This window comes from Aquarana catesbeiana, linkage group LG01 (assembly GCF_042186555.1).
Source record: "Aquarana catesbeiana isolate 2022-GZ linkage group LG01, ASM4218655v1, whole genome shotgun sequence".
Classification (NCBI taxonomy): Eukaryota; Metazoa; Chordata; class Amphibia; order Anura; family Ranidae; genus Aquarana; species Aquarana catesbeiana.
Genome location: NC_133324.1, coordinates 572233273 through 572261257, shown reverse-complemented (window position 1 = coordinate 572261257; position 27985 = coordinate 572233273). Strand labels below are relative to the sequence as shown.

The 27985-nt window shown below is 40.8% G+C and overlaps 1 protein-coding gene across 2 annotated transcripts in view; it reads left to right on the top strand.

Moving 5' to 3' along the window:
* The window catches only part of LOC141106574 (tyrosine-protein phosphatase non-receptor type 9-like), a 101191-nt gene that overhangs the window by 43464 nt on the left and 29742 nt on the right, over nt 1–27985 (top strand). The window contains exons 2-8 of one of the 2 annotated variants that reach the window (XM_073597468.1): nt 246–386; nt 4759–4848; nt 6810–6934; nt 7722–7827; nt 12048–12158; nt 17004–17192; nt 17484–17656. In XM_073597468.1, coding sequence (XP_073453569.1) covers nt 246–386; nt 4759–4848; nt 6810–6934; nt 7722–7827; nt 12048–12158; nt 17004–17192; nt 17484–17656 — 935 coding nt within the window. Of the gene's footprint in view, nt 1–245; nt 387–4758; nt 4849–6809; nt 6935–7721; nt 7828–12047; nt 12159–17003; nt 17657–27985 lie in introns of both variants that reach the window. The other variant, XM_073597458.1, reaches the window with a different exon arrangement.

Here is a 27985-nt window from a genome sequence, read left to right as displayed (position 1 = left end):
TTATTTTGCACAGGTGATTTGATCAGTTTCACTGCCTTAGTAATTACCACAGACATTTCATCTGAGGGAAATCCTGAAAACAAGACCTGTTAGGGGTGCCTTGAAGACTGGAGTTTAAAAACACTGCCTACATTACCCATTAAATGTTTGGTAACTGAGCTTTGTTCTAAATGTACAAAGATGTTTGAAGAAATGCTATCTACTTATCATTTGGTCTTAATATATTTGTTGTATTTTTTTGGCAGGCCATTGAAGAATTTCTGGCTGAATTGAAGAACCGGGAACAACCACAAGTGGTTGCCGTGCCCCCAGACACTGCTGTGAAATTTTTAATGGCTCGGAAGTTTGATGTTTCTAGAGCAATAGATTTATTTCAAGCTTACAGAGTAAGTGTACACTTGTCCCACAGTCCTTTGCTTAATAAATAAATGGATTGCCAAACTTCAGTGCTAACATACCTTTCTGCCGATCTGTTACATGTGTCAGTGCTATTCAGTATGGGTTGTGTATATGTATATGTGTGTGTGTATCTATCTATCTCTCAATTTTTTTTTTCTAATTTTAATCTGACCTATGCTAAAATGTTTCTTGTGCAATGGTAGTGCTAGTCCAATCTATTTGTAGAATGTCCAATCTCTTTTTTTTATATTTACTATGATCAGTGTAGTGCGAGAGCCTTGCGTTTTAAACCAGAGTGGTTTATAGTTTTAGTAAATCCAAAGAGGAGTGTGCTGAAATTCATTGTGTAGTGCATAGCTAGCCATGGGCTGATATCACATTGGCCATTCTGTCACTAGGGAGAACTAGCCAGCAACAGAATTGCTAAAATGTGCCATGAGAACACTGCTTCAATGTGTTATAACCTCGTCAGCTGAGTGACGTCACTTTCTTCCTGGCAAAAGCATTCAGCATGTTAATAGTGAGAAAAATCTTTCTATAAATGAAACAGGATCTGTCCAGTCACAGATCCTGTTTTCATTCATAGAAGCTGTAGTACCGACTTCTGTGAATGAAGAAACTGCGATTGGTTCCGTACTCTTGAGTGCCTGTCAGAGCTGCTTATTAACACCCGCCACACCAGAAGATTATTGGGGTCGGAGTAGTTGTGTAATATTTCTCTAAACCAGGACACAACGGTACAAGAGATACATCACATTGAAGGTAAGTAATGTCCTTTTGTGCTGAATTTTTTTTAATTTATTTTGGGTTACTATATATGGTTACCTGTTGACTTTTTACCAGGTACCCATCTGATGCAGCTGATGAGGGCAAGATCTTTCCATAGCTACTGAGCATGGCTGCTACTGTACTATGTAGATGGTCATTTACACAAAAAAGAGAAATTAACCGTATTTAACAATGAATCTCTTAATCTTCCTTCAGATGATACATAAAGGCTATATTGATAGCACTTTTTTAAGCTGTTGCAGTGTGGTTGTTTTTTACATGCATGATCATTCATCCCTATGGAAGGTGCTTTTTGTTGGAAAATGCCCCAAGATACTTTTAAAGTGAATGTAAAGATGAGAGGATCACCGATATTCTCGACCAGCCAAGGTGTATAAATGAGAAAGAACGGCTTCAGCCTACATGTCTGCACCAAACCAGGCCGAGGTGACAGGGTGCAACACCCCTCCTTCTATGCATGAAGGAAAAAAAACACCTGTGTGTGTGCTCCCCCACACCCCCCCCCTACTGCCGCTTAAACTTACCAGAGCCTGATCTTAATCCAGCAATGTGTACGACAGCAGCTGCTCTCCCGGCTGTCCCTCATCGTTGGCTCAGACAGCAGTGGGAGGTATTGGCTCTTGCTGCTGTCAATCACAGCCAGTGAGGAGGTAGCGAGGTGGGGGGAGGGGCAGGGCTAATCTTCAAAACAGCAAGCAGCTATGAAGGCCAGAACGCTGGAGGGGGACCCAAGAACCAGAGGATTGGGGCTGCTCTGTGCAGTTCTATTGCACAGAGCAGGTAAGTATAACATATTTGTTATTTGAAAAAAAAAAAAAAAGTCTCCTTTAGTATCACTTTAGTACTCTGTACTAAAATGCAGAGCTGAATGTAGCAAATGTCTGTTATGATATCTTTTCCTGTGAAAATGTTTGTTAGAGATTCTGTAGTCCTCATGTGAATATATTTACTTACAAAAGTAGAACCGTTTTAGAAGTGGACCACTCTTATCTGATATGCCACTAAAGTGATAGTGTGTGAGATCCCCATTTAAACACACACACACACACATATATATATAATGTATATGTGTGTGTGTGTGTGTATGTGTGTGTGTGTATATATATATATATATATATATATATATGTGTGTGTGTGTGTGTATGTATGTATGTGTATATATATATATATATATATATATATATATATATATATATATATATATATATATATATATATATATACCCACACAGTATATTCTTCATTGTCCATAATCTGGGTACAAGTGCACTTTAATATGCATGAATGCAGCTGGGGAAAGCAAGCAGTGCTTTTCTTGCATCACCCTTAGGGTACTTTCACACTGAGTCGGACAGGCGCTGGCAGTAAAGCGGCACTATATTTAGCGGCGCTTTAATGTCGTTTTATCGGCACTATTCGGTCGCTAGCGGGGCGGTTTTAACCCCTGCTAGCAGCCGAAAAAGGGTTCAAACCGCCTGCAAAGCGATTTGCCGGCGGGTTTGCAGTGCTGCCCCATTGTTTTCAATGGGAAGGGGTGCTTTAGGAGCAGTAAATACACCGCTCCTACAGCTCTCCAAAGATGCGGCTTGCAGGACTTTTTGGACCGCCCTGCAAGCGCACCGCTCCAGTGTGAAAGCCCTCGGGGCTTTCACATTGGAGTGAATTGAGCGGCTCTTTCAGGATGATTTGCAGGCGCTATTAGCATCTGCAAAGCGCCTCAGTGTGAAAGCAGCCTTATTGCTTTGTTGCATTTCTGGATGTGCCATGTTCTGAGTGATTATAAGAGAATATTCACAAAACTAGTTGTTTGTAACACGTATAGGTAATATGGTAAAATGTTTAAATGTCTTTCCTTGGTTATGTAAGGTTAGGGTTGCCTAATAATACATTTTGTGGAAAAATATAAGGTCTTATTTTGCTATGTTGCCATTTAAAAATTATTTAAATTCTTCTGGTATATTTATATATTGCATATCAATGGAAGGTTTGGGACTTTAAATGAGGCACGGGGTAGTGCCTCCATCCCTGGTTCAGAGGAAAAGGAAAGGGCGATGGGACTTTAAATGAGACAGTTGACAGATTGGGGTTAAGATATAAAAGTTCAAGTTTATTGCATGTGAATTATACTGGTGTATATTACATGTAAAAAGTTGCATGTGCACCAAGCATGTCCTACATAAATACATGTATATAAAACAATCAACATGGTATCTCAGCAATGAGTGGCTAACACATATGTCCTATAGAAATTGTACATATAAAACTGGGAAGCACAAGACAACATGATGTAAAAAATAAGTCTAGAAAATTGATAAGAGTAGGATCCTATAGAAAGCATGGTGGCTGCATCCTTGATGCCCGACGCGTTTCTGTGAATTCTTCAGGGGCGGATGCTATAGGATTTCTGAAATAACAAAGTATGATAACATCAGGAAGTAGACTAGATTGCATCCAGAAAAGACAATAAGTCAATTTCTGGATACTTACAAACGTAACCAAGCTATGCTGTGGTGCAGGGACTGGGTCAAAAACACTGCCCTTCCCCGGAGCTGAGGTGGCAAGGGATCCAACACACGACAGGAGCAAACAGGCATCATCCACAAAGTGCAAACCACCTCCTCCACAAGATGGCCAGTAATTAATCAAAATGATGGGGAGGATATCTGAAATGGATAAGTAAATCCATTAAGATACACCAAAAGTACTGAACTTGAGGTAGAAAAAGTAGGGACTTGGGGGAAAAAGTCATGGATTGTTACCTTTCTGTTACTCTAGGGCATTGTTTCTCAACCTTTTTTCATTCAAGGCTCCCTTTTTAAAATGATGTACAATCTCAAGGCACCCTATTCTAAAATGTAAAAACCATACTAATAGTTTTACTTAACGCAGTCATTTACACACACTTAGGACACCCAATGTTAGAGATGATTTATTCTTCCCAAACAAATACACCTTAGCACGCTGGTACTGACTAGTATTCCAGAGTTTCTCTCCTCTCTGTTTCAGCTAATGTGACCCCAGTGCTGATGGAGAGGGGCAAAACAGGATGCTGTGCAGGTGCCTGACGTTGTCCTTCTCAATCAATGATGTCATTGGTTGTTAGGACACCAGTGGCTTGAAGGTTGTAATGGTGCACAATGAAAACATGTGTCTTTCTGTAACTAAAAGGCAGGCTTCATCTACCAACTGGCTTGAATACAATTTTTAGGCATTTTGCCAAGGCACCCCTGAAGAAATCTGAAGGCACCCTGGTTGAAAAAGGTTGCTCTAGGGCAAGAGAGAAAATTGTTTAGATGGGCTTACATGAAGAAGGGAGCTTAGGAAGGAACTTATCATCGTATTATAGTATACTGTTCCATTTATCAGCAGTTTGCCAGGCTCTGAGTAGTGTTGTCACCCACTTTTGAGGATTAAACCATTATTTGACTAGTTAGTGCAGCAAGTATGAATGACCAAAAAAGAATCACAAATATTTTGGCAGGTACTGTAGTTCATTATGCATTCATATTTTTCCATTTGAGCAAGAAATGTTACTAATATGAACTGCCTGACTTCCTTTCTGTGTAACAGAACACAAGACTGAAAGAAGGGATCTACAATATTAACCCAGATGAAGAACCTTTACGCTCTGAGTTGCTGAGTGGTAAATTTACGGTTTTGGTAAGTATTAATAATGTTTCCAAACATTTTCACTTTTATTTTCCCAAATTAAAATACTATTGAAAAAGTGACTAGGTTGATCACTGTAAGGGTGTCGATTTTAAATCTATCAGTATGTGCTAATATTAAAGAAAAAAAAAAATCCATGTAAAGTTTGTGAATATGACAGCAGCCATATTTGCACACTACAAAGGCAGGCTTTGCTTCAGCTTGCCAGTGCTAAACAATGGCTGTACAAGTATATGAATGGTCCAAATTATTTAAAAACCATGCTATCGCCATGTCTCTGCAGCTGTTAAGAGGGAGGCAGAGTAGTTAAACCACTGAGGAGCATCTAAAATATATTTATTACAATATTAAAAATATTGGCCTCCTATTAAAAAAAAAAAAAAAAAAATCATTGTATGGGTGGATGGGCCCTGACACATTCCAAAGCATCGGACAGCAAAGAGCAATTACCATTGGGGGAGCGTGGAATAAGCTATTTGTGCTTACTATATTTCCTTTTTCCCTAGCCAAGCTAGCATTTAACCCATGCCATGCAGGGGAGACCTCACTGCATGGGGGGATTTTAACAGCACTTCAGAGTTGGGGTTTAATTTTTTTTTCTTTTTCTTTTAGTTTGAAATACAGCTGCCTGTTAGCAGCATTTTCAAATGCTAAACATTATAGAACAGTAGCCAGACCAAAAAAATAAAAAAATCAGGCAACCATTTATTCTTTGGGGATTCCTTCAAAAGCAGTTTTATTCTGTTTTTCAATTGGCCAATCTAAATGAAACCCATCTTTCTACTGACTTGCTATATGCCAGCTGATAAGCCAACTTGCAGTGAGAGTGCCTGCTGTCTAAGCTAGTGGCCAGTAGGTTTGAGATCATTTTGCTGATGGAGGGACTACAATGGGAGTTGACTAATGCAACACATTAGAGCTGCACAATTCTGGACAAAATCAGAATCACAATTTTTTTGCTTAAAATAAGGATCACGATTCTTGCAGTATTACTGCATCTTTCACAATATGCAAAAAAATTGGGCTAACTTTACTGTTAAGTTTTTTTAAATTTAATTGAAGTGTATTTTTTCCCAAAAAATTGCGTTTGAAAGACTGCTGCACAAATGGAGTGTGACATAAAATATTGCACAGCCAATCTGTTTACATCTGACTGCCCATAGAGCAGAGTGGGCTGTGTCTGCTCTGCATAAGTGGAGTGGACACATTCCTGTCATCGGACCGCTCCGCTCAGTAGGTGATCAGCGGACAAATCCCCTGCTGAGCAAATCTGGATCCAGCCCGTATGAAAGAGGCCTTAGTGGCGGACTGGCTGCAGCTAAAAGCGATCATCCTTATATACTTGAATCAGCCATACTGCCGGAGCCATGTTCCATTCAGGTCTATGGCAAATTAGTAAGCAGGCATGGGCAGCCCAGCATCTTTTTTTTTTTTTTTTTTTTTTTTTTTTTCTGGCTGGTGTGTAAAAGAGTCCAGAAAGCTGCAGCCATTGGAGGAGGTAAGTAAAGTCATGTAGGTGTGTGTTGGGGAGGGGGGGCGGGTTACGGTCAGGTGACAGCTGGGTGTGTCAAAAAGGCTATGGGACTTTTTTAAAAGGTGAACATATATGTTAGGTGCCTTTCACCCTGATCAAAGATACCAGCATTCCAGGCATGCTTCTGTAAATCTACCAATAGCCCCTACATCTGTCTTTCAGATAATACATTTTCCTACAGAAAGGGAAAAATATACATTAATTTTTTTTTTTTTGCGTGATGTCTTTGTTAATTTAGAAACATAGTAAAATTTTGTTGGATTTAGCAAAATCTGTGAAATGGATAATTCACATGTGAAATGTATTTTATAATTTGTGACTGTGTGAACATTCTTATAGCCTGAAGCAATGTACTTGTATGGACAGTGTTCCTGTTTACTCCCAATGTAATAGCCATATATTTGCTTCTCAATTACAGCCCGGAAGAGATGCAAATGGAGCAGCTTTAGCCCTGTTTACTGCTCGGCTTCATCGGCCGGACGTGACCACGCATAAGGCTGTTCTTCAGGCTATTATCTATCAGTTAGATAAAGCAATTGAGAGGTAATTTATTGATGAGCAATAAGCAAGCCTCTTCCTTCCCATCAGAAAAATCTGATCTGGACGGAGATATGTTGAACACAGATGGGCACATTTCTTTAATCTGTTCATAAAGAACCAAGCTGAAGATGGCTTTCATCCAAATGTCCTATTGAAGTTTATTTATTTCCAATGTTTTTATGTTTGGGACGTTATTGGTTTTTCACTGAATGGAACTATAGCTGTGGGATTATTTCCTTGACAAATTATATTTTTTTGTTTTTTATTTTTTTTCAGTTATTGATTTTCAAGTCTATTGCTATGATCTGGTATTGTACTCTGGAAAAAAAAAAAGTTCATAAAAGACCATTGTTGCCATAGGAAAGTGGAAATATATATTGCAATATTTTAGAATGTGAAGGATATGCTGTGAAAAGCAATCTTATATGATATCTGATTTTTATAATTTCCAGTTTATATTCAGCATTTCCATACACTTAATTTAAACTCATGAATGCTTTTTTATTGTACTCTTCTTTGAACATTTCCCCAAAGCATTGTTTGGCATCTACAGAACTAATGTGTGTGTTTTTCATATTTTATATGAATATCATACTGCAACACAATGTATTCTTGATAGACATGGTAATATATCCATATTTATACATCTACTGCAATACATATACAGATTGGATGGTTATAGTCGTGTAAAGTTTGGCAGGAAGGAATCTGGTTTATGCTTGAATAATATCTTTTGGTTATCTTCTTTTTTTTTTTTTTTTTTTTTCTATTTACTATTTTTCTTCTGTAGAGTGGAAACTCAACGCAATGGGCTCATATTCATCTATGATATGATTAATTCCACTTATGGAAATTTTGACTATGAACTTTGTGTGAAGATCTTGAACCTTTTAAAGGTTAGTTTTTTTTTTCATTATGTTTCTAATTTTGTTCTAATCTGTTTAAAGAGTATTTATGCAAACTGCAGATAAAACAAAGATAGCCACATCTGGCAGACAAATATAATTTACTAACTGTAGAGTAAAATCCAGTCATACATGGAGTGCGTTTCGCCTGGTTTCTGATGAACTCGCTAAAATTTGTTCAGTAGGTGGCCCATTGGGACACCTCCCATTTGACATCCCTCTGTTAAAAAAATCGAAAGAGCTGGGCGGAAATTTGATAGCCAAACAATGCTTGGATCCAATGGATGTAGGCACTGTTTTTGTATAGTGACAACTGATGGAGCTGGCTGTCAAAATACAATGGATGTAGTCAGAGGAGAAGGAATCTGTTCAGTCAGTCCTAAACCTGCAGGTTGCCTCGAAAAATTACTATGTGTATGGCCAGCTTATGGGTCCATACTAAATAATGCATTCCATTTCCAGTCTGGTAAACACCCCTACAATAAACAGTTATTGTTACATTTTGTATTTAGTCATTTCAAAGGTTTGGTTTACCACTCCACTACCTGCTGTTGTGATTAAACAGTGGCTGTGGAGCTTCCACTTCTAAATGGAAGATTACAATCTCCTTTTACTGCTGTGCTTGCACTGTTATTGACCAGTGCAGATCACAGACAAATAGTACTGAACCAGTGAAAGGGTCTCTGTACCTTGTGATGGCTGTGACGAATCACCGTGATCACAGGTGTAAACAGTGCCTATGATCGCACTGTTAAGAGCTGTAGTAAACTTTGCCCAAAAAAAAAAATGATAAACAGTTAGACCCTGCATGCATTATTATGCAATAATGTACTAGTATGTACTAGTATGTACTGCATACTAGCACATTATGGCAGACTTATCTGTCAAAAGTAGCCCTCCATCGCTGCGCTGTCACCGCTCCCACTGGTCCTGCCCAGTCTTTCTTTCTGGTTCTGTCTCTTCGGCCACTTTAATAATGGGCTTCAATGACGTCACTCCCGCATATACGCACGAGAGCCACAGTACACAGCCAGTGCCATAGATGTGGTCTGAGCTGAGCATGTCTGGCTCTAATCACTTTGCTGCTGATAGGCAGGAGGAGGCTTTAATGACAGAAGAGACCACTAGGGTTTCTTCTGTTTAAAAAACAAAATAAACCTGCCTGTTGGTGTTTTTGCAAAATCTTATACTTTAAAACTGTGTTCCGCCCAAAAAAAAAAAAAAAGAATTAAAAGCCAGCAGCTACACATACTGCAGCTGCTGGCTTTTAACAATAGGACACTTACCTGTCCTGGAGTCCCGCGATGTCGGCACCGCAGCTGATGTTTCCATCAGCTGTTGGGTGCTGCCGCCATCATTGCAGGTAAGGGTACCTGGCAGTGTAGCCTTACGGCTTCACGTCGGGAACCCTACTGCGCATGTGAGAGGCCCCGCTCCTCTCTCCTACTGGCCGGGCAACAGAGAGAGGAGGAGGAGTTAGCCCCGCGGTGATGTCACGGGTCACAGACTCCCGGAAGTGGGAACAGGATACCTCTCAGGTATCCTGTCTCCCCCCCCCCCCCCCCCCCCCAAAGGTGCCAATTGTGGCACCGGAGGGGTAGAGGAGACAAATGAGTGGAAGTTCTACTTTTGGGTGGAACTCCGATTTACCACCGCTTTATTGGACATTGCTGATCATAGGCAAAAAGTACAGAATCAATGAGAGTAGCTTTGTACCTTAGCAGCTAGCCTTCCTCTCACACACAAAACACACAATTTAGTTGTGGAAGGAGAAGAAGGGATAGCCCATGCAGATCACAGCCAGTGTTAAAATTACTGCTCCCCTTATACACAGCCAGTGCTTGATTACAGCCAGTGCCAGTTATACAATTTTCCAGCTTATAGCAAGTGCCAGTGTTGCTGATAAGTGCAAGTATTGGTGATCTTAGCAAGCACCGGTGCGTCCAGTTGGCTGGTAGCGGCCAGCACCGGTGCGTCCAGTTGGCTGGTAGCGGCCAGCACCGGTGCGTCCAGTTGGCTGGTAGCGGCCAGCACCGGTGCGTCCAGTTGGCTGGTAGCGGCCAGCACCGGTGCGTCCAGTTGGCTGGTAGCGGCCAGCACCGGTGCGTCCAGTTGGCTGGTAGCGGCTAGCACCGGTGCGTCCAGTTGGCTGGTAGCGGCCAGCACCGGTGCGTCCAGTTGGCTGGTAGCGGCCAGCACCGGTGCGTCCAGTTGGCTGGTAGCGGCCAGCACCGGTGCGTCCAGTTGGCTGGTAGCGGCCAGCACCGGTGCGTCCAGTTGGCTGGTAGCGGCCAGCACCGGTGCGTCCAGTTTGCATAAAATTAGGCTGTTAAGCAGTTTCTTTAAAAAAAAAAAAATTTAGAAATGTTTTAAACCTCAGAAAAACATCTGTATTGATGAGTCCCTCAGCCACTTCACAGGCAGACGTAAAATGAAGCAGTATGTCCCCAGTAAACGTGCCAGGTATGGGGTAAAGTTGTATAAATTGTGTGAAAGGGGTTTCACGTTTTGATTTTTGCGTTCACAGAGGTAAAAGTTATGGTTAAACAGTGGAGCTTCTACTTCTAAATAGAACATTACAATCTTCTTTTACTGCTGTGCTTGCACTGTTATTGACCAGTGCAGATCACAGACAAGTAGTACTGAACCAGTGAAAGAGTCTCTGTACCTTGTGATGGCTGTGACGTGTTTTTATTGTGTCCTCTCCTCCTCTCACAGCTGGAGTACTCTGTATGCTCGTCCTATATGGGTAGCAATGAAATGATAATTTGGGATTTCATATTACCCTTTTCTGGTATCTTTTTTTTTTTTTTTTTTTTCCCCCTAAAAAAAAACACAGCTGGTATTTAAAATGCAATCAAATCGCAAAGGCTTTCCTTTAAAGATTTGTTATAACAAAGGTAAGAAGGAAGGAAATCAGCAAGTTTGTGTAGTGAAAAACTGTCGGCACTTAAATCTCTAAATTTACTGGCATCCACATTCTAAGACTAATCTATCTAACCCTGTAAAGCAAAAATCACTATACGTACCTTTTTCTGCAGCCAATATATTCCGGTCTCCTCTAGCATCGGATGCTGTATGGAAGAGACAGCCGACAATGCCTGGGAAGTGTCATCACCCCATAGACTTACTATGGGGCTTCCGTTGTCGGCTGCCTTTCCTGCACACGCCTTCACAGAGAAGCCACCGCTGACAGCTCAGCTTGGGACCAGATCGGCTGCAGAAACAGTATGTACAGTGATTTTTCCTCTACAGGGTTAGATAGATTAGTGTTAGAATGTGGCAGCGAGTAGCTTTAGCGTTAGTTTTGGGCTGAACTTTTACTCTAAGTGTAAAGCTAAATGTGATAGTGTTCCACTGCAGCAGATGTCTACTGTCTTAAACAGAATATCTAATATTATCGCCTGTTGGCTTTCGGGTTGCTTTAGGGTTATACTGGGAACTTGAGTTGGCACGCCATCACCAGTCAGCTGAGCCTTATTCATTTTTGAGCTGTTACAGTCCGTAAGGCTTTCTTGGGCTATTTTGTTGTACCAATTTGCCTATGTGAAGCCCCTGCGTGGGCCAAGTGCATGAAACTGTGTTATTGTACGTTTTTGTACTTTATTACTAAACCAATAAAAAGATATTTAAAAAAAAAAAAAAAAAAAAAAGATAAATGGGATGTTTATGTCCTTTTTATCTATCTACTCAGATATCTAAGTGTAAACTCAGGAAAGTGCTAGCTGATCCAAAAACCTCTGTACAATTTACATATGGGAGATGCACTTTAATGACAGACATCAACCTAAGCGCATATATGTGTTTACACATATTTTATATGTTCACAGGATCAGAAGGTAAAATGTAAACTTAATAATACAAATTACTCTCAGCCAGTTATAACAGGAAACCTTCACTTTTTGAATCTACACTATAGTTCCCTTTTAAAGAATCATATAAAATGAATATCTAGCCAAGGTTTGCAGTAATATTGGTAAACCTAAGCAATCACTTCTCCTCACACTACCAATGCATGAAAGTTAGATTGAATAGACAAAAAGACAGGTTAACTTTAAACATTCGTTTGCAATGTGGAACATTGCATACCTTTTGAAAAGCTATCTGCACTTGGAGGGGTTATTTGCGTATAATTATTACGGAGACCCAAGGAAGGTATGTATATACTTCAGATAATTGTTGAATCATCCACTCTTTCTTTTTCTACCTAGGGTGCTTTTCCCGCACGGTTAAAATGTGTTTTTATTGTGTCCTCTCCTCTTTGGTTCCGAGCTCCATTTGCTGTTCTTCGTCTCTTTGTCAGAGAAAAACTGCGAGAACGGGTATGGTATCCTTTTTTTTTTTTTTTTTTTTTTTTTTTTTTTTTTTTTTTTATTACTTTTAATGTGCTAAAACTGTGCTGTCTAACATAACCAACATACCCAATACTATGAGAATTAATTTGGTTACAGTTTAAAAAAACTACCTTGGTCTAAGCAAAATGGTTTCTGTAGTATTCTAATGGTAAGGCGGTTTAGATCTGTAAATAGACTTGCAGTTCTCTGTTTCTGCAGATGGCAGGTCTGCTTAATCTACAACTCTAGCCTGATCTCCTAAACCAGACAATCAAAATATATAACATTTGTTGCCTGTGCCCATTCCGCTTTAAAGTCCACCCCGCCCTTCCAAAAAGAAGATTAAAAACCTAGCCCTGCATCTTTAACCACTTCACGCAAATCGCCGTACCCGTACGTCGGTACTTTGAGGCTAAATAGCTAGCTGCTGCCATAACCCCAGTATTTTTGGGGACGGCGTGCATTTCTCTTTAAGATAAAAGTGGTCTCCGTGGCGGATTCGCCGCAAGATCACTTTTATTGGCGGCGGGAGAGGTGCCTCCCCCAACGCTCCGGTCGTCTCCGTCGCTTACTGGACCTGCCGGTAGCAGCGGAGGCTGTCGCGTCCTCTCCTGTGGATGCCTGGCTGCCGAATGAGGGGAAGATGACCCCTGCTCGACTCCATGGCATTGGAGGGCGGAACCGACGTTAAACGTCACTTCCGCCCATAGCTCTTAAAGGAGAAATGTATTTTTATTTTTTTATTGCATTTAAGTGTAAATATGAGAATTGAGGTCTTTTTGACCCCAGATCTCATATTTAGGAGGTCCTCTCATGCTTTTTTATATTACAAGGGATGTTTACATTCCTTGTATTAGGAATAAAAGTGACCAAAACTTTTTTTTTTTTTGAAAAAAAAACTGTCAAAATAAACTAAAATAAATTTAAAAAAAAAAAATATATGTACTTTTTTAGAGCGCCCTGTCCCGACGAGCTTGCGCGCAAACGTGAACACATATGTGAGTAGCGCCCACATATGAAAACGGTGCTCAAACCACACATGTGAGGTATTTACGTGATCAATAGAGTGAGAGCAATAATTCTAGCCCTAGTCCTCTGTAACTCAAAACTGGTAACCTGTAGAAATTTTTAAACCTCACCTATGGAGATTTTTAAGGGTAAAAGTTTGTCACCATTCCACGAACGGGAGCAATTTTGAAGTGTGGCGTGTTGAGTATCCATTTTATTTGGTGTAACATTTATCTTTCACAATATTCAAAAAATTGGGCTAACTTTACTGTTTGTCTTATTTTTTTTATTCAATAAAGTGTATTATTTTCCCCCCAAAAAAAGTGCGCAAATATAGTGTGACAAAGTATTGCAACGACCGCCATTTTATTCTCTAGGGTGTTAGAACCCCCAAACATTATATATTTTTTTTCTAATTAATTTTCTAGCAAAAAAAAAAAAAAGATTAACTTGTAAACAACAAGTGTAAAAAAGAGGCTCGGGGCTGAAGTGGTTAAAACTACAAAAAGAAAAAACTCAACTCTGGCTGCAATACACACCTCTCTCCAGAGCTTTTGCCCAGACTTGACACTGTTTGAGATACTGACAGTTCTTTTCCATATTAAATAACGCAAAACATGGATGCCCTGGTCCTCGTGGACATGTCCTGAGCTCACAGCGGGTGCCAGGGGGACATGGGCACGCCCTAAACCCGGATGTAGGCAGCGACGTATGGTTTTGTTGCTTTGCCTACAGCAGTACATTGCGGGCGGGGCCGCGAAGTGGTTAAGCTTAGATAGGTTTAGACCATACTGGTACTTTAATTACGATACATGTAACTCCCCATTCCCTTTTACATTACATAGAAGGGGAAGTTAAGTGGAATTATTCAGCAAGTAAAAAGGCAAGCAGCATTTTTTTTAAGTTAGGTTTTGTGAATGAAAACATGTAAGTACTGTAAAGTAGCTGCTAACCCCCATCAACTCCAAAATGGAAATATAATTTAGGGGAGCCTCCGAACATTCTAGATTGCCTCTCTTCATTTAAGGCCCCTTTCTCACTGCTGCGACTTAAGTTGCGCGATTTTGACACGATTTCAGGGAATGCCTGTGTAAACTGTGTCTATGGACCTCACCTCGCATGAAAGTCGGACCAAACTAATACAGGGACTACTTTGAAGTCAGCACGACTTGAAGTCGCACATATGAATGGTTATCTTTGTAAATCATGGGGAACGACTTGTCATGTGACTTTGCAGTCCCAAGTCACACAAGTGTGAAAGGGGCCTAAAGTGTTATTAAACCCAGGACTCTGCATTCCCTATATATGGTCCTCCACAGAACATGTAAATGCAATTATTTTAGTAAATACCCTTTCTCATCAGCAGTCTATAGCAGTCTAGCAATGTGTGGTTAAAGCTTGTAGGAGGAGTGTAAAGAGTTAATAAAATTTGTCTCTTTACCACGTGACCGGCTGTGTCCAATCACAGCCGGTCACATGCATTGTCCTCGTGCACGAGCGGCAATTGGGGACGAGGCTTGTCACACTGACACAGCCCATCCTTGATTGTGCTAAAGAGCCAATGAAATTGCTCTTTACCATGTGACCGACTGTGTCCAACATGCTGTTTACGCATTCGCAAACAGCATGTGCAGAGCCCGCCAGGAAGTTGGCATTGCGGAGCGCTAATCACAAGTAGTGAGACATTGTCCTGATGTCTGCAGAGATCAAGAAATGTCTCACTGCCTTTGATTAGCGCTGTGCATTGCCGACTTCTGGGCAGGCTCTACACATGCTGTTTGCGAACACGCATGAGCTCATCCTTAGTGAGAAATAAATAGTGAAAATTTTGTGGAAAAAAAAAAAAAATTAAATAAAAATAATTTCTTTATTTTCCAAAGAATTGTGGGAAAAAATTGCAACTTCAAAAAACTCACTATGCCTCTTACTAAATACCTTGGACTGTCTACTTTCCAAAAAGGGGTCATTTGGGGGGTATTTGTACTTTCCTGACATTTCAGGGCCTCAAGAGATGAGAGAGGCCATCAATTCATCAGGTGTGATCCATTTTCAATAATTTGGACCATAGCTTGTAGACTCTCTAACTTTCACACAGACCAAATAATATACACTTATTTGGGTTATTTTTACCAAAGATATGTAGCAGTATAAATTTTGGCCAAAATTTATGAACAAAAATTATTTGCAAAATTTTATTATAGAAACTAAAAAAAAGTGGGTTTTTTTTTATTTCTTTATTTTCGCACTTTTTTTCACTTCTGTCGCAAAAAATAAAAAACCCAGTGGTGATTAAATACCACCAAAAGAAAGCTCTATTTGTGTGAAAAAAATAACAATTTTGTTTGGGTACAGTGTTGCATGACTGTACCCAAACAAATTGGCATTCAAAGTGCGAGAGCGCTGAAAGCTGAAAATTGGTCTGGGCAGGAAGGGTGTATAAGTGCCGGTATTGAAGTGATTAACAACTGATGAGTCAGCTGGTGTACAAAAAGAATTGTTGGCTAAAAAATTTGAGAAAAAAAACAGTGTGGGATCTCCCCAAATGCATACTAGGCCCTTATCCGAGCATGCAGTCCGAGGGGATGAGTGAGGACACCCCCGCCTTCTGTCCCCCGAATCATACCAGGTGGCATGCCCTCAACATATGGGGGGAGATGGGTGCCTTGGAGGGGGGGGCTCTGCCCCAAAGCACCTTGCCCCCACGTTGATGGGGACAAGGGCCTCTTCCCCACAACCCTGGCTTGTGGTTGTAGTGGGCAGGGGGCTTATCGGAATCTGGAAGGGGACCCCCGGATCCCAGCCCCCTCCCTATATGAATGAGTATGGGGTACAGTGTACCCCTACCCATATACCAAAAAAAGGAGTGCTAGTGTTACAAAAAACAGATGGTTTTTGACAAGTCGAAGTTGAAAAATAATGCCCCCCGTCGTAGCTCCAACGTCAACAATGTCTTCTTTCTTTGCTTTCTCGCAGATTGGGGCAATTCAATAAATCCCCAAAGGCACGTTTCTGGTGTTATAGCCCTTAACCCTACCTTCACACCGATTCACTTTTTTGTTCATTTTCCATTTTGCAGAAAAGCACTACAGTCCATTTGACATGGTTTCCTATGTTACACGTTCACATCTATGTGTTTCTCAGCTGGTGCGTTTTTGCCCCAATGGTGCCAGGAAGCTCAATAATTGGACCTCTTTAATTATTGCTTATTGCTTTTTAGGCAGCACCTGTTACTCTGATAGATGTTGCTACTTTTTTTTTTTTTTTCTCTCCATTTGATTTATATTTAAAGCGGACCTTCAGTCATTTTTTTCAACTTTCCATCTATTAAATCTTCTGCCCTTGTTGTTTTAACTTTGTACAGTAAAACATTGTTTTCTGCCAGTAAATACCTTATACAACCCACTTCCTGTTTCTTGTCTGGTAAAAAGCCTAGGCTTATGACATCATACACAGCTCTCTTTCTCACTCCTGAGAGTTTGCCTGGAAGGAAGGAAGGGGGGATGGGTCATAAGAGGGCCAATGAGCTGGAAGTGTGCCTCTGTGTGTTTGTGTAAAATCCAGGAAGTGAACAGACAGCAGCTTTAGCTGCCCACAGTTAAAATGGTTGCAGCCAGACTCGGTGGTGGGAGATTTTTGCAGCATAGTTGGCAAGTACAGAATCTCAGTATATAAAAAATATGCAAAGTGGTTGGAGGGAAGCTTCAGAATGGCAAAGATGTTTTTATTACAAATTATGTGAGCAGACTGCAGTTCCTCTTTATTGAACTTTACTATTCCGTGTTTTGTACCTTTTAAAAAAAAAAATATTTTTTCCTTCTATGACAGGTGCGAACAGTAAAAGCCCATGAGTTGGTAAATCATATACCGAAGGACTCTTTACCAGAACATTTGGGAGGTACATTAAAAATAAGCCATGTGGCATGGATTCAGGCATGTGTTAATTCCAGACAAGGACAAGAAAATGGAGACTGCATGGACCATCTCTTTGTTATATACTCATCTGAGCAAAACCCTGTGAGTGATAGACTAAACTCTAATTGCACCCAGCAGAATGTGACTGATAACACCAGACTTTTACACAATCATTACCATGAAAACAGGACTAAGAATTATGCAGAGGCACACAGAGTAAGCAGCTGTGTGCACTGGAATGGGTCTGCCGTTAGCGGCAACTACGATTGTTGTGACAAAAGCTCCAGTGCAAATACAAATTGCAGGAGGCCGCCTCCTCAGTCGGAGACTCCTCCGGACACTCCATTGTATAAGCAGCCTGCTGACAATCCTTCCATCCCACCTTTACCCCAGAAATCTCGACCACTGCCTGCAGACATGGAGGTATCCATACACATGCCAGAAGAAGGAGGTATGACGGTACTTGGTTTGGTTCAACATGTCAAGAGGATGAAAAAACGGGGCATTTTTCAAGAATATGAAGAGATTAGGAAGGAGTCACCAGTTGGCATATTTGATGTATCAAAGTAAGTGAAGTCCCACATCCCCCTTCCTGTTAACACTGTTAGATTGGAATTCCTCATAAGGTTTGACCATCCCTAAGTCTGTCAGTCTAAGTAGCCAGAAGGCGCACGCCATTTCATAGATGACTATAGGAAATGCTGCAGAAAGAAGGAAAAGCCAGCAGATGTAATTGGGAGGTAGTCATGTGGCTACCAGAATTTATCCATCATATCGATCTCTGCAGTCCATTGCTGTCACCCCATGTGATTTGTTACCTTACATACTTTGTACATAATATAACTGGATACTAACATTTTATAGGTGAAGTTGATCCAGGGAATATCCAATTGCCTCTTGAGGGATTAGGAAGGAATATTTTCCCCTGCTGTAGAAAATTGGATCATGCTTTGCTGTTTTTTTTTTGCCTTCCTCTGGATCAACTGTGGGTATAGGATTGCGTATATGAAATTGTATGTGGTGGTTCTTGTTTTTTTTTTTTTTTTTTTTTTTTTTTTATTGGTTGAATTATATGGACTTGTGTCTTTTTTAAACCTGAATAACTATATAAGATACTGAAATACTGGAGCTCGCTCTCTCCTACTAATTGCCTCTAACTTAAATAGTGGGGTTCTTTAAGCATAGCAGGTAAGACTAGTCTATTTGCTTCATTGCGCTCATTTAAGAGGTATGTGGTTTCAGTGCAACTGTTGGTTTAAGTCCAGGTAGTGTTCAGAATACATTTTGGCACCTGATGAGGTAAATATAGTAGTTAAGGGGCTAAATGTTAGGGTTTAAGCAAGCCATTCTCAACCAGGGTTCCGTTGAACCCTGGGGTTCCTCCAGAGGTTGCTAGGGGTTCCTTGAGCTGTGGCTGATGAACCACCTATTTGATGATGCCTACAGAGTTTAAGGTTCAGCATCAGTTAGCAAAGCCAGCAGCATGACACCAAATATCTTTTTAGCTGTGTTTTAAGGGTGGCATTCTGAACAGCACTTTAAGGGGGCAGTCTTCCTATTGGCCACCAATATAAGGAGCATTGTTCCTATTGAGCCCTGATGATTTGGTTTTAGTAAGGGTTCCTTGAGACATGAAAATTTATTTTTGGGGTTCCTCTATGGTTAAAAGGTTGAGAAAGCCTGTTTTAAGCAGTTAAGTGGTGATTATTGTGTCACTGGTAATTATAAAGATAACTAGTGACAAATGAGCATTTACAAGATTTCGAATCTCCACTCGTTATCTGTTGGTGCTTCGTGAGGTACAGGGGTTGAGTTTTGTTAACTACACTATGCACCTTGTGTTTTGCATTGCTTAACTGAGTAGACTCTCACTAAAATTAAATGTAAACGCAGTGTTTGGGGCAGCACATACATTCCCGTACACAAGTACCACTTGGCTGTGCGCATCTGAGTGTACAGCCACTGCATATATCAGTCTGTCATTGAGTTTGCCCAAATGTACACTATACAGCCCTGTTGCAGCTGGATGAAGTCTTTGAATATTGGATTTTAAACCTTTTTTATCTTCCAAGTAAAGCTACACTTTAAAAATGAAGGTTGGAATGGAATAGGTTACTGTTGTCAATGTCTTCTGCTTTTTACACCTGCCTACTCATGATACACTTGTGAAAAAAGAAAAAAAAAAAATAGGGTAATGCATACCGTATGTACAGAAGAAATTATTCTCTAAATGGCTGCTGCTTGATTTCTCTTGCTCAGATAACATGAACATGGCCATGTCTTTTCCCTTCCAACACGTGGTCAGTTGTATCATGGTCCTTTCTAAAGCTGCTTGGCTGTCTTTACTGCTTGATTTCTATGTGTTCTTTACTTTCTCTGACAGGGAGACTCTTCCAGCAGTCTCCCTGTCAGAACACAATAGTTTAGTGGGGAGATCCTTGTACTAAAATCGCATAGTTAGTAGAGCGAGCTCCTCTGTTTCCTTCGTTCAGCCCGCTTGGTTGAATGAAAAACCACTTGAAGGGTTTGTAACCCTAAAAAATAAATAATGATCCTGTTCCCTTAAAGCATGAATAACAGTGCTTGTGCTGTGTAATTGGCCCCCTGTATAATCTAAAATACTTGGCTGATTCTGCCTGGTGCAGCTCCCCCTCCTGTATACTGTCCACAGTTTATCATAGGTTGGACTTGTCTTTTTTTTCAACCTCACCTACTATGTAACTATTATGGCTGCTGAGCTCTAACACCCTGGTCAGTTTACATGCCTCTGTCATCCGCCGCTATCTGCAGCTCTCCTCTGTCCTCCTCTCCCCCTCCCTCCTCTCCTCCTCCCTCCCTGCCTGCCCCTGAGCTGTGTCAGTCACTTCCCTTCCTGCTGCTATAATAAATTGGTTATATTCCTACAATCGGCTCTGTTAGATAATGTTATGTGCCCACTGTGTATGTGCTTTTAAAAAAAAAATGCCGCTTTCTACCTTATTTCAGAGCATCGCTTGGCGCTCACGTGACTGCTCACCTCTCTTCTCCCCTTCTCCCCTTCTCCCTCCTCCTTCCGGCTGACGTCAGTGGGAGTTCTCGGCCCCTCCCGCTGTAGCTGTCAGACTGGGAGAGAAGAGCGCTGAGCAGCGCTTTGAAATAAGGTCACAGGACATTTGAGCATCGGTATATATCACCTTAGGGGCTTGTTCACACCATGTGTGCACATATTTCACTTGCAGAGACATCAGTATACATCAGTTTTCATGCGCGTTTTAGGGCTTGTTCACACCGTGCATAGGTGCATGAAAACTGATTTGGAAACTGTGCAGATTTCACTTGCAGAGACATCAGTCTCACGTCAGTTTACATCAGTTTTCATGCGTGTCAGTTATGTGCCCTATTCACACCAATGTTGATGTCATGTCAGTTTTTTCCTGTGCAGAAAACTGCATACACCACCAAATCTGCACGTAGTACCACGTGTTGTGGTGTAAACAGGGCACATAGAGAACAATTTATTTATTTTTGTGTCCTTGCAGTACGCATGCAGAAAAACTGACGCCTCTGCACCATGGTGTGAACGAGGCCTCAGTGAGTTTTTAGCACGTTTACATCTGTTTTTACGTGCATCAGTTATGTGCCCTGTTCACACTACTGTGTTAATGTCACGAGTTTTTTTATTTCTACACAGAAAACTGCATACACACTGTGGATTTCTGTGCAGAAACAATGGTGTGAACAGGGCACATAGAGAACAATTGGATTTTTTTTTGTGCCCTTGCAGAATGCGTGCAGAAAAACTGATGTCTCTGCACATGATGTAAACAAGGCCTACAAGAGTATACAGTTGAAGGGGGTAATTGTTTCCTCACAGGGAAAGCTAGTGCAATGGCAAAAAAGTAACCAAACTTGGCTATAAAGGTGAAAAATGTATCGCTGTATAACTTTCTTCCCAAAAGAGCAATTTTAGCTGGCTGGAAATGTTTTTTTTTAATCAGGACTAGTCCCATGAATGGATGAGATTTTACTTCCCTGACTTCTCAGCCCAACTGGTAAAACAGCTGCAGTCTACACATGTAAACAATCCATTAAAGGAGAAGCCCAGGCAAAACCTAACACTAAACCTGCTTTGTGCCACATTGTAAACCTTATCTATCTAACCTTGTAAAGCAAAAATCACTGTACTTGCCTATCCTGCAGCCGGTCCGGTCCCAGCATCAGCTGTCAGCGGCGGCTTCTGCAGGAGAGGCATCCGACAACAGAAGCCCCATAGTAAGTCTATGGGTGACATCTCTTCCTATTCATTTCACAGCCGTTGTCTGTCCTCTACTGCACACAGCATCCACCGCTGAAGACCAGCTGGGTTTGGGTGCAGAATAGTTAAGTACAGTGAGTTTTGCTTTACAGGGTTAGATCGGTTAAGCTTGGAAAGTGGCACAGAGCAGGTTTAGCATTAGTAAGGTTTTGCCTGGACTTACACTTTAACCGGTTCCCGACCGGCGCATGCCGATGTACGTCGGCAGAATGGCACGGCTGGGCAAATGGACTTACAGGTACGTCCAATTGAATACCCCGCCGTTCCATTGCGTGCGCGCGCCGGCCGGGAGCTCCGTGAGTCTGGTCGCGGGTCCCGCAGACTCGATCGCCGTGGGGATACCCACGATCGCCTCACGGAGAGGACAAGCGGGGAGATGCTGATGTAAACAGCATCTCCGTTCTGCCTAGTGACAGTGTCACTGGATCTCTGCTCCCTGTCATCGGAGCAGAGATCAGTGACATCACACACACAGCCCATCCCCCCTACAGTTAGAATCACTCCCCTAGGACATACTTAACCCCTCCCCGCCCCCTAGTGGTTAACCCCTTCACTGCCAGTGTCATTTACACAGTAATCAGTGCATTTTTAATCGCACTGATCGCTGTATAAATGTCAATGGTCCCAAAAATGTGTCACAAATGTCCGACATGTCCGCCATAACGTCGCAGTCACAATAAAAATCGCTGATTGCCGCCATTACTAGTAAAAAAAAAAAAATTATTAATAAAAATGCCATAAAACTATCCCCTATTTAGTAAACACTATAACTTTTGCGCAAACCAATCAAACGCTTATTGCGATTTTTTTTTTTCTCTTTTTACCAAAAATATGTAGAATACGATCGGCCTAAACTGAGGAAAAAAAATGTTTTTTATATATTTTTGGGGGATATTTATTATAGCAAAATGTAAGAAATAATGCATTTTTTTCAAAATTGTCGCTCTTATTTTGTTTATAGCACAAAAAATAAAAATCGCAGAGGCGATCAAATACCACCAAAAGAAAGCTCTATTTGTGGGGAAAAAAAGGACGTCAATTTGTTTGGGAGCCACGCATGACCGCGCAATTGTCAGTTAATTGTCAATATTCGCTATCGTCTTCCAGCTTCTCCTGGCAAATCAGGACGGATCGGGTTGGGCGGGAGGACCCTCACCGTGGGGGGGGGGGGGTGAATGCGGGTGGACCTTGGGGGGGTCTTACTATGTTTGTTTTTTTTGTGTTTTTTTTTGTTTTTCAATTTTTTTACTTTTTTCTGTAGTCATTTTATATATTTTTTTTTTTTTTTTGGGGGGGTGGGGGGGTGCCAGCTCATGATAGTGGCTGCGGAGATCGACTTTGGGGGGTACTCAGTGCTTGGGAGGGGGGGTTGAAGGGGATAGGAAAGGAGAGTGAGGGGAGTTACTAACTCTGATCAGCGGGTTGTAATCCACTGATCAGGGTTATTGAATTGTTCAGCAGAGTCTGCTGAACAATTCTGGTTTAAGCTTATGGTCATTGAAGTGACCATAAGCTTATAGGAGAGGGAGAAAGGAGGTCCGTATGCCGTACTGACTTGGCTACCTGCAGGCACTTCTGTACGTCCGTACGGACCTGGGAGTGAAACAAGTTACAAGCACGTACAGAACGATGGGTAGACGGGAAGTATAATTTGAAATCTTCATGTGTAATTCAAATATCCTTGTAAATAGAACATGTGCAGATAAGTTTTTTTTACATGATCTCAGTTAGTTGTGGGTACATTGCAAAGCACATATATAGTATTGCTGGAAAAGTCATATAGCACAGACAAAATATTTAGCCAAAGTGTTCATGCATGCAGTATATATCTATAAATTCTTGTAAGAAGCATGTATGTTTTTGTTGTTTAAGTTTAAAAATAAATTATATATACAGCGGGTAAAATAAGTATTGAACACATCACAATTTTTCTAGGTCAGTATATTTCTAAAGGTGCGATTGACATGAAATTTTCACCACATGTCAGTAACAATCCATGCAATCCATACATACAAAAAAACCAAAACAAATAAGTTCAGAAATTAAGTTGTGTAATAAAATGGAATGACACAGGGAAAAAGTATTGAACACGCTAACTAAAATTAATTTTAGTACTTTTGTTGGTAATGACAGCTTCAAGATGCCTCCTGTATGAAGAAACTAGTCATGTGCATTGTCAGATGTGATTTTGGCCCATTCTTCCACACAAACAGTCTTCAAATCTTGAAGGTTCCGTGGGCCTCTTCTGTGAACTCTGATATTTAGTTTGTTACATAGATTTTCTATTGGATTCAAGTTAGGTGATTAGCTGGGCCATTCTAGCAGCTTTATTTTTTTTTCTTTGAAACAATTGAGAGTTTTCTTTGGCTTTGTGTTTGTAATCATTGGGGGTTATTTACTAAAGGCAAATCCACTTTGCACTACAAGTAGATCTGAGGGGGACATGCAAGGAAAATAAAAAACAGCATTTTTGCTTGCACATGATTGGATGATAAAATCAGCAGAGCTTCCCCTCAGATCTACAGTGCTCTACATCGACTGCACTTACAAGTGCACTTGTAGTGCAGAGTGGATTTGCCTTTAGTAAATTGTCTTGCTGAAATGTCCACCCTCATTTTATCTAAATCATCCTGGTAGATGGCAGCAGATTTTTATCAAGAATGTCTTGGTACATTTTTCCATTCATCCCTTTTTCAATGATCTGAAGTATGCCAGTACCATATGCTGAAAAACAGCCGCACATCATGATGTTCCCACCTCCAAACTTCACTGTTGGTATGGTGTTTTTGGGGTGATGTGCAGTGCCATTTGACCTCCAAACATTGTGTGTATTATGGCATCCAAAGAGTTCAATTTTGGTCTCATCTGACCAGACTATTTACCCTAGTATTTCACAAGCTTGTCTACATGTTCTGCAGAAAACTTTAAACAAGCTTCAACATGCTTTTTCTTCAGTAATGGAGTTTTGTGTGGTGAGCGTGCATACAGGTCATGGCAGTTGAGTGCATTACTTGTTTTCTTTGAAACAATTGTACCTGCTAATTCCAGGTCTTTCTGAAGCTCTCCACATGTGGTCTTTGGCTCTTGGACAACTGTTCTGATAATTCCTTTGACTCCTCTGTCAGAAATATTGCGAGGAGCACCTCTGTGTTCACCTTTCTGAACTTATTTTTTTTTTTTTTGTTTCTTTGTATGGATTGCATGGGTTGTTACCGACATGTGTACATTTCATGTCAAATAGCACCTTTTTAGAAATATATTTACCTAGAAAAATAGCAGCGTGTTAAATACTTATTTTACCCTGTATGCGTGTGTGATGTATTATATGTGTGTGTGTATATATATATATATATATATATATATATATATATATATATATATATATATATATATATATATATATATATATATATATATATATTTAAGTATAAATGAATTGTAGATTTAGGGGCCGTTAGTAATACAGCTGGTAATAGTAATGTACCCATGATAATGTGGCTTTCATTTATAGCATACATGCATTTTGTGCTAAAGAGCTCAGCCAAAGATGCAGATGGATAGTCCACTCAGTTTGTCCTAATAGCAGACCTCAAAATTTACACTTGCCTGCCCGCATTTGGAGAGTGGAAATAATCTGAGGGCGAGTGTGGCCGTATCGAAGGGGGGATGGTGGGCGATTCTCCTCCCCTCGCCCTTCATGCTTGGAACCCTCCCACTTCGCTCATTGGCCACCCCACATGCCCCCTCAGCTAATGAAAACACAAATGCACTTTTTAGACATTGTTACTTTTTTCCCCTCCACGGCCGCCACTGATTGGGGCATGGGCGGTCATCAGAGCAGTCATGTTGTGTGACGTTTGTGCGGCTTCGCAACATACCTGGTTTGCCATCCAACCCAGAGTGCAGCATGGCACCTGCCACGCTTGTGCAATTTCCCTTGGACGCCAACACATGCGCAGTTTTAAATACTGAGTATCAACCCGAAGCCAGCGCCGAGACCGGAAGAGATGGGTAGAGTGGCAGCCTGGCGCTTGTAACCCAGGGCTGTTCGCCTCCCTGAGTAGTGGTGTAACTAGGAGAAAGGCCGGCAGTATAGGAAGGAGGTCCAGCAAGAAGTTGTACCGATGGGTAAGTGCCCTCACCACCCTCCAACTGCTGCCTTGTGTGACACCAGAGAGGTGTCATATATACACGTGGGGCCACCTCTGTGTCATATGCACATCCATACATTGTGAAGGGCACCCAGGGAGGGCTGTGCACTGGGGTGATATCATGGCTTGCTGGTGACATTTCATCATGAGTGTTTGGGGCTTTTTTAGCCTGACTAACTTCACTATTATTGTTTTTCAGGGCACACATCAAGAAATCTATGACTATTACTGCATCAAACTAAACAGTTCTGGTTATATCTGCTTTATTTTTGTTTTAGCAGTGTTTAAATAAAGAGAAAATTATATTCAGTTATATAATAAAAACTGAGCTCGGGGTGTAAAAACCCTTATCCAAATAGCTGAGAAGCATATAAATCCATTTTGTTTGCCAAATGAATACACTTAATAAGGAAAAAAATGAGAATAACCAATACCAGTAATCAGCAATTATTTCCTTAATCTGACTTGTTAAAACATATAACAGTTCCATTTAATGAGATCATGTATGAGGGCGTGTTTAGGGGCGGGCAAGGTAGGGGTTGGGTGGGGCAACTGGTGGCGAGTAAAGCCTCGTACACACGATCAGATTTTCGGACGAATGTTCGTCCGTTTTTTGTTGCATGCTAGTCTCATATCGAAAGTGAAGAGGTTACTCAACATAGTAAAATTCTCGTACGACAGAATTCAACTTCAGAAGTGATGCAATATGTTGAATTGTTTTCTATGTATTTGTTTCTGAGCATGTGTAGTCTTGCTCTTAAGATTTTTTTCGGATGAAAACTGTACTAATTAAACGAAAATCAGACGTTGTCTTCACGTACAATTAAAATTTGATAGCCTGCATAATCAGTTTTTGTCGTACGAAAATTCATACTCTGCTGTCGAAAGCACCATACTAACGATCCGAAAATTGGCAGATCGTTTGTGCGAAATTTAACTTTTTGATTATATGTGTGTGTGTGTGTGTATATGTATGTATGTGTGTGTATATATATATATATATATAGTCACCTGCCTGGTCATCAATGGTGGCTAGCTCAAATCTTAGGTCTCACTGAAAGGTAAAGGAAGAGATGTCAGAGGCAGTAGCCACTGCAGAGATCCAGCTATAGCCGCAATGCATTTCGTTGTCATTGTGTATGACTTTGTCGAGCAAAAACAGTCTATAGGAGAGACGATATATACATTACATACTCCTCTTTCTGGTATTATCATCAGTGAACACTCAACAGTAGTGATAATGTTTATTTGAAGTTTTGTCTACTGCAGTACCCTACCCTTTACTTTGGTCTCGGTGGGATCTAAAGTACAAGGCAAAGGTATGATATATCTGCACCCTTAAACTCCAGGCACTTTCTCTATTGTTCGTTGAGGGACATAACTTGATTATAATAAGCAACCTAGGCTATGGTACTGCCTACAGGAGACACGAAGACTGAATGCCAGCCCCCTATATGCTATAACACCGCCCACCAGCTTGGTTTCACTTTGTGTCCTTGGGAGAATGGGTGTCTTTTGCCGTTCTGTTATGATTGTTTCTTCTCCATAGAAAATCCCTAAAGCAGGCTGGATCACCAATCAAAAATGAAGGAAAAAATAAATAAAAAGAAACTAACATAGCCGCCACATTTAAGGATTATTAGTCTGCTGATATATATTCTGTTTTTGGGTTCAGATGTTCCCTCTGTGACGTTCCTGCTGTCGCAATTCACCCACTCTTCTGGGTTCCAGCTAGCACAGGACTCCGCTATTCAGGTTGGGCCAGTACATATGGGGTTTCTTGCAAAGTTTATCAGGAACCGAGCTCTGGCAGTTTTGTCTGTCCTGATTTCTGAAGACTTGTTGCGAGTGCCTGTACTGGGTCTCCTGGCTTAGAACTAATAGAATAAAAAAACAAATGCCTTGATTATGCATTTTACAAAGTTGTGCCTATTCTCTTTTTTTATTCTTATTATTCAGACTGGGTATATGTGTGGTGTGTGTGTATATATATATATATATATATATATATATATATATATATATATATATATTCACCAAGTTTGGTGTTTATAATGAAAATTATGCATAATGGGGGGGGGGGGGGGGGGGGCATTGGACTTCTCATGTTTGTGCTAGACTTTCATGAGCGGTGACGCGTTAGTCCAGCTGGTAAGAGACAATGTGCAAAACAGGTCAGTTGGAGTGAATATAGAAACATCATGTATCCTACTTGGCCCAGTATCTGCAAAGCCTCAAGACTTATAATTAGGCCTTGACATAAAATGCCATGCTGTAAATAGTCTGGCAGCGCAGTTTAAAGCAGTACGCGTTCTGGTCCTGGTTTTTTTTTTTTTTTGTTAAATACCATATTCAATAAATCTGACTAATGAAGTTTTAGTCCTAATGCATGACTACAATAATGTATAAGAAAATGACAATCAAACATGCCTATATTATATGGAGCAGAA